Genomic DNA, 7,863 nt, shown 5'->3' on the forward strand with positions numbered 1-7,863 from the left:
TCGTCGATCGTCGATCGTTGATCGATCGGTATCGATCGTTGGCCGGTCTCGTCGTTTCGAAGGACAGAGGCGAAGCAGGATCGTCGGTGATACCTGTCCAGGTGAAAGTTTTCGATCGAAAGCTCGATCGTTTTCGTTCGTGGCCATGCTCGTTCTCGTCGCGAGTTCCATGGTGCAGGTGAACCGCGTGCGTGCTACGATCCGGACCTATGTTCGATCTCGTGGCTCCTGAGAGATACCACGCGTTTACCGGATCTCAAGGACCTGCAGATATCGTTTTCGAATCGGCCGAGACCCGAGTGAGAAAGGTGCGTACGCCGCGCTATCCAACGCAGGTGCCAGTACTTTTTTTCGTTCCTTTTCTCTCCTTATATTTCTTTTTTCTTTTTTCTTTCTTTTTGGTTTCCTTGTTCGCTCCTTTTTTCCACGTGATACACAGAGATCGTTTTACTAGCGCGGTGTACCAATATCCAAACGAGCCTGTCGATTCCGATGGGAACTAGATGGGAAAGATGGTATTTGGTATCCGCCTCGGTAAGCTACGGAATCGATCGACCGCTGTGTTGTTTCACAACTCGTGTTGTTTCGCCGTGCAACCAATCTATGGACGAATTGATATCGCTTCACGATAGAATACATAATAGACATGAATCCAGGTACATAAAACATTGGCCGAGAGCAAGTTAGTGTTGCTGTTGCGGTCGTGAGAGCGTTTTTTTTATTATTATTATTCTCATGGCTGGCGTATGAAAATCGGGGCTAGAAGGATCGTGTGGTGTAAGTAGGTGAGAAAAGATTACGAGCTCATGGTCACCGAGTCACGGTGGAATTTATGGCCGCAAAAGATTAGTGTCGTTTATGAAGAAAATTGGTGACAGTACGATACAGAAATGGTGCGATTTGCGATCTTCTATAATGTGGGAACTCGCGATTTATAAAATTTCACCGATAATATTAATTCGAACGGTTTCTGCTTCTTACCGCCGCGATTTCCAATCTGTCATTCGATATTGATAAAAACGCATGAAATATGATATGGAAGGACTTGAACTTCGAGGAGGAAAACATAAAGATGCAATATTAATCAGTGTAAATGAGAAAAATTATCGAAGGTATTCGCATTATGACGGGGGATACTTGGTAAAAAAAGAATTAGCTACTGTGGTTTGCCAAAGAAAAGTAAACAAGCTGCACTATGTGTATATTTATACGACGGCAAAAATGTTGCACGACGGCTTTTAACTTCTCAACCAACCAGAACGAGTTAACTCGTCTTCTATGAGAAACGCTTGCGCAGCGAAGTTTGCACTTTTATAAGGATAACACTTAATCAAAGCCTGTTGACGAGTTTATTTGGAATTTTCTAGTGCTGCGAGGCGAGTCTCGGATAGTTCGAGAAAGAACACGATCGTTCCAGTGATAAAAATTCTACCGAACCGATGGACGTGGTATTCCTTTTTAGCGACATTACGCCAATGACAGATCGTTTACTGCTTAAACGTTGATCTATAAACTCACCGAGAATTCTATTTCTATAAATCACTCCATCTCGGGCTCCAACGAATTTAGAATTTTAATAGTTTCCCGCATATAAACGATTTTTTAACCGATTTGTTAGTTTGCCTCTGGTAGTCGTGTGTCACCTATTATATGAAATTGTGTAAGAAATTGAGGGATGTGTGGCACGTTTGTTAATATTTACGTTCGATCGTAGTCCTGCAAGGAACGTTAAAAGAAACAGAAATGGAGGAAAAACGCAAGATAAACGGGTTTTGACGAACTGAAGCGAAAATGCAAAGCAACTTGCTTGTGGATGTGTACGATTAATGTAAACGTTTGATAATTTCTTACGATAATCTTTTTTCAACTTCTTATAGAAAGATGCGTGCGTAAAGATCTGCATATATGCAACGTTATTAGAAGAGGGCATATTAGAACAGGTATAATCAAACATTTTCATGATCTTGCCTTCGTTAGTCGTACATATATTCTTCCTTCGAGTCGAAGAAAGATTTCCATCGAGAAAACTAGCGCTTTTAAATCAGTAAAATGGCTACTTACTTTACACACGCTTGGTACTTTATAATGCCGATCGCTATCTATGCTAATTACATTCTAATAACCTGAATTCTTACGCGGAAGAAATTCACCGCCATCAGTTCCAATTTAAGCATAACCGAGTTCGAACTCGATTTCTTTCGCTTCCTCCGATTCTTAAAATCTCAGATAGCACAGTGGTTTCGCCGATTGCCGAAATACTCTGACGGCAATTCCAATATTTCACAGAGAAGAGAATTTCCATGGTTACGGGACAATCTCGTCCATGATTAAATAGTTTGTAATTAAAAATGACTTAATTGCTAATTGATCGATACGATTACAGAAAAAGAGGAAAGAGAAAAGATTCGAAGTAATAAAATTACGCGATATTTTAATTTCAATGTCAACGTAAGAAATCCTGATGGAAACGAAAGACATTAGAAAAACTAGTCGAGATATCGAGCAAACTGGCGGTGAATTGCGATGGAAAGGACGGGTAAACGCGCTAAAAGGCCGCAATCGCGGCGGTGGTTTCGTTCTCACGGAACTCTGTTGCACAATGCCAAACGCATCGCGATCATAAATTCAGATGGTCCGCCTCTAAAAATAACCGTACAGTATTTTTTTTTCCTTCTCTTCTCTCGCTGTCTGAGCGCGAGCAAGCTCGTTAATTACAACTGCGACTCGTAAGAAAGTAAGACGCTGCACGATGCACGCTGCCGACTTTCCTGTATGCTCTTAATTAAATTCGTTGGAGCGTTTCGCGCGTAGAACCGCTGGCGGACGCGTGCGGCGTGCACCGAGTCGAATTACGTCAGGGACGCGGCGGAATACCGTCACGCGGAAAGCATCGAGCGTTTCCAGGTCGGCGTGCACCGCTAATGGGCAAATTGCTAAATCTGGGACTTTCACTTGCCTCGATCCATTATGCGCTCGCTACGGAAAGCCTCTTTTCCATCCAACGTCCTCCTTCGTCGCGTGTTCCGTTCGTGCTTTGTCGTCGGATTCTTTTCGTGGGCTATTTTTTACTTATTAACAAATTAAATATAATTAGCAAGGTAGGAGGAAAATAGATGTTGCCGTGATACAGTCACTGTGAGATAGTAAGACAAACGTGTGTATAAAACGCTGTACTGAAACTACGTTAACGCTCCGCCCGAGTTAGCTAAGTAGCCTACGTAGACCTTCTTTCTAAGAAGATTGTTCGAGGTGGAAAAAAGGTTAATAATATTGCACGAAGCGTTGCCTGACAAAGGGTAGAATAAGGAGGCAGACCTACAAAAGTACAATAGCATGACGCGTGCAAGTTGACAAGGCTATGGACTTGTATCGTAATACCCGTAAATGTAATTGCAGTTTTATATTCCACGTACATACTTTTGTAACAGAGTACGTTTTTTCACTCTTCTGGAAACAGACAAAAATTTGAAAAGAATTTTTCTTACAGACTGCTCGGTTCTTGTACAAGCAATCCGACGTTCTTGACTGTATAACAAGAGAAATGTGTAACATGGACTAAATCTACAAACTTTAAGCTGTGAGAGCAGATAATATGAGAACCGTGACGCAAAAAGAAAAACGCCACTCCGCATCGATCGCGAGAGTTTTAATTATCGGCGTAACGAACCTCCTCTTGTAATTAATCTGGTTCGCGCTTCACGGCAATTTTACCCAATGAAGCGACGCGTACCGGCGATTACGCGTGTTACAGATGACAAACGCCGTTTGATTACACCGGTGCCGGCCGATACCAAAAAAGGAACGCGTTCGAAAGTGAAATGGCGCGCGGCCCGGACGGCTTCGCGAACGAAAGAAAGCGTTTCGAAAGTTTTGCTTGTCGAGGACAACCGGCAGCCCCTGCTTCTCCGAACGGAGATCGAGAGCACACTGCCACTTTGACCTTTGGGCCATCTCTCGTACCTTAAGGAATCGTAACTCTGGAATTCAGCCGAGGGACGTTGAAAATGGCCACTTCGATCTTCTTGCAACGTGTCGGACGGTAAAGTCCAAGAAATATTTGCGTACAAGAATATCACGTTCGTGACTTTACGTTCGTGCACGGTGTAGATTCGAGGGATGGAAGTTTCCTCGACGAATAAAAGGCGCACCGTGTTATACTAGAAACGAAGATTTGCAAGTTGGAACATGATAAAATTCACGAAGGAAAAAATAAATTTAATCAAACATTTTAAAACAAAGGATCGCGTATGCGGGGGCAGAAGCTATTTCCCGTGGCGGAATACAAAACGTTTGACCGAACACGGCAGGCATACTGAATCACGAAACGCGTGGAATAAAGCACGCACTTTTAACCATAAGTCTTCATATCCTTGTCATTACGACACGATAAAATTTAAACAAAGGTACGAGTCAACTACGCCTCTCGATATTTCCAATGAAAATATCAAACTGAAATTATACAAAGAGCCACCTAGTTTCTACACTCTTTAAATAACAGCAGTGGTTATCAACGGGATGATATAGGAATCTCGATAATCGTCACTTTCGCCATCGATATTTTAAAACATCGTGAAATTTCCACAGCGCTCGAGCTTATCGTTATTTCTTTCGTCACGAGCAATTAAACGTCCATTACGCGGCGATTACGGTAACTTGGAAGCAAATAATCGAAAGGATCAAAGACGGTGGCAGATTGTCTCGTGGGTTTCAGGGAAAAAGGAAGAGAAAAAAGTGCTTGCTCATGCGTATTCATGACCGGAACCATGGATAATGCCCGGGGTCTCTGCACATCATATCTTACACAGCTGGAATATTAATTCTTGTCATTCGTATGCGATGTGAGTGCAATGTTGCCGTGAACGCGCGCGCAAGGCTGAAGAATGGTACAGGTGCAAGTCACCTAAGAGAAACTGCGTTTTTGCGTATCCCCAGACATGATCGAAGGGAAGACTCTGCCCTGGAATTTAAATTGGCTCGATCGAAGTAATTATTTCAACCTAATTTGGATCAATTAACGGATGATAAAATTTGATGAGCTGGGGAAAGAAGTTGATTTCTCTGTTGGTGGATCTCGATTCTGCGCTGGATTGGACTGTACACTGTAGTTTTTCGCGTGTTTTAAGAAAACACGAGACGTCCGAAACGAGTCCAATAATAATAGATCAATGTTCGTGGAACTTCATTTTGTGCAATTTTTCGACGTCCTTTCGCGGCATTATTATGCGAGATATTATACGACGCGTCGTCAGCGAATTAACGTACTATAATTTTTATCCGAATAATATACGTGTAAGATTTTCAATGGAGAATATAAAGTAAGTCGCAAGATTAATAACGTTGCCACTGAAAAGTTTGGGAAACTGTTTGACGAAACGAATTACTAGCATTTATTATACTACGATACGTCATAATTATCATATAGGTATCGTAATTTAGCGCAAAAAAAATATAATACATGCAATTTTGAAAATATCGTCTCGTCGTTGATCCGTTGCCGATTAAAAACGCATCTTTCCACGAGTTGCGTTCGCGTCAAGCCCGCGATAAAATATCGCGCGACGAGCATCAAATAACAAGTAACAAGAAACTCGGGGGTTGATTTATAACGGTATGATTTAAACTGACACGGTAAATTATCGAGTCATCGAATGCAAAAATCTCATTTGTCATAAGCGACTGCTAACTAGGCGGGGCAATTTGTATGGTTTTTCTGGTCCAAAGAAATTGCAATTGTCGTCAGGTTTTTGTTAATGTAACTTTATAATTACGTCGGTAGACGTCGGTGGAGCGTTTACGATCGCTCCTCTATGATATCCAAAACTTTCGCTATTAATCGACGATCTCTTTCTCCCACAAATACTGTTTTCTTGTAAAATGACTGGCGAATATATTCTTCGCGTACTTTCCACAACAACGATAATAATTTCCAATCTTTCATTGCTGCAACATCGCGGACGCATCTGTGAGTAGTGGCGTGTAATAAAAACGGCGTTATAGTTTGAGCTCCCATTGAAAGCAGCATTTCGTTCGCTACGTAATTTGATCATCTTGAGTTGCAAAGTTCGTGTAATCAATCATCCACCGCACGATGAAAGTAGTCGTCGTTATTTCGATATTATTCCAGTTCCATAAACGCGTCGATGAAGTACCATATGGAGCAAGAAGTCAACGACAGCGCTCCGAACACCCATGTAAATTGGCGTCCCGCTAATCACCGACAGGGATTCGAGTTATAAATTTTACACAGTCGCATGTGTCCCATTCATCGGAAAGAAAGTGGATCGTTATTAACTTGTTCTCGATCCAATTTTGTAATCAAATTATCGTGTCATTAACTGGATCAAAAATCAACCTACATCTTTCTAGGACCCCATCAATCACCTCGGATTGCGAAAATGGAGCTACCTACTCTACTTACTTTAAGAGAAGAATCACTTGGAATTTTCAGCGCTCGTATTTATCTTGAATTAGAAATAATTCCATAGCTTTCACCTCTCGACAAAGCGAAAACTTCGTCCCATTGAAAAGGTTCACCCGCTATTACGTAGATCCGATAAAACGCCGATAGACGAAGAATTTTCGAAAGACGAAAAAAGGATAAAACGATACGCGTCGAAGCGATACATACAGAAAAACCTTACACGTCTATGGGATCGTCCGATTCGAAGATATCAGAGCATAACGATTTAGACGTGGTTTCGAAACTCCGACGATCAATCCAGCTCCATCCCAATCAATTAGGACTAATTTGTCAGCGTTGTTCGTCGCGTGTCAACGCCAGTCGCAAGAACAATCTTTAAACGACCGCGAACCAGACTCATTCCATCATTCCTTGGCCGTTTTTTCACGCCACTGTCTCGTCGTCTGAAAGACAAACACCGGTGGCGACACAGCGGTACGCCACCAGAGATAATCATCGTCATAAATTCATCATCATCACCATCATCGTCAAGCCAGCCTGAGGAGCATAATCACTCGTTAGCCGAGGCACACTTCGCCGCCGGCGAATCACTGTCAAGGCTGCCACGCTTCGTGGAATAACGAATTCCTTCGGAACAACCGACTCTTCCATGCTTTTCTTCGTCTGCCTGATATCGTCTGGATCACGGCATAAGGTTTTTCTTTGTTCTCCGTAAAAAAAAAAGTACATACGTTTTGCGTCGTGTTTTCAGGTTCGTCAGATTCGCAACAAGTAATTCCCTGCCTTACGTCCCGTTCACATATTTATGATACATGCATCCTCCTAATGATTCACAGATGCTTTGAATACGCGTTTGCAATCTCGTTCGATATCTTAACGGACCTGGCCAGATAACAGAATCAAGTATATTAATTCGTTTGTCAGGAAGTACGGGAGGAAATAAAAATAACCGTAAATCTAAAACATCAGATATAGAGCATGTTTGCACGAACTCGGCTGATTATCTATTTGATTAGTTATCTCATTATTAGAGATGATTATGACATCTGCTATGCGGGTTATGCTCGTTAATATACGTTTCATATACAGTTACAACTAGATCTGAACCGCGGATAACACCGACTGCTTTTCGAAACGCCTGTTATCTAAACGTTGACCGATCGATATAATTTCGTTGACAAATGCTGTCAAAACAACATCGTCCTTTTCGAGCGATAATTGTTCGTAAAGAATCGATCCTAAGCGAAAAACACTAATATCCTGCGTATTTTTGTTTTCAGAACGGACACGTTATCGTGGTGAAACTGCCGATCCGCCGTGGTACGAAATAGCCGCTCGCGAGTCTAGTGTGTATGAAATCGTGGAAACCGAGCCGTGTGTAACGATGTCGTCGAGTGGTGAGTTTTCGACTTTGTCCAGTGGCGAGGCTACCGGAACTGGCG

The 7,863-nt window shown here is 42.2% G+C and overlaps 1 protein-coding gene across 5 annotated transcripts in view; it reads left to right on the forward strand.

Moving 5' to 3' along the window:
• LOC100740531 overlaps window positions 1–7,863 on the forward strand; it is a 58,680-nt gene that overhangs the window by 8,802 nt on the left and 42,015 nt on the right. The window contains exons 1-2 of one of the 5 annotated variants that reach the window (XM_024366398.1): window positions 7–335; window positions 7,702–7,863. The exons of 2 other annotated variants lie outside the window; for them this stretch is intronic. Coding sequence is in view for 1 of the 3 variants with exons in the window: in XM_012383562.2 (XP_012238985.1) it covers window positions 7,806–7,861 (56 nt within the window). In the remaining 2 variants the exon portion in view is untranslated. Of the gene's footprint in view, window positions 1–6; window positions 336–7,701 lie in introns of those variants that run through there. 2 more of the 5 variants (XM_024366397.1, XM_012383562.2) reach the window with 2 other exon arrangements.

This window comes from Bombus impatiens, unplaced genomic scaffold (assembly GCF_000188095.3).
Source record: "Bombus impatiens unplaced genomic scaffold, BIMP_2.2 scf_0217, whole genome shotgun sequence".
In the NCBI taxonomy this organism is placed as follows: domain Eukaryota; kingdom Metazoa; phylum Arthropoda; class Insecta; order Hymenoptera; family Apidae; genus Bombus; species Bombus impatiens.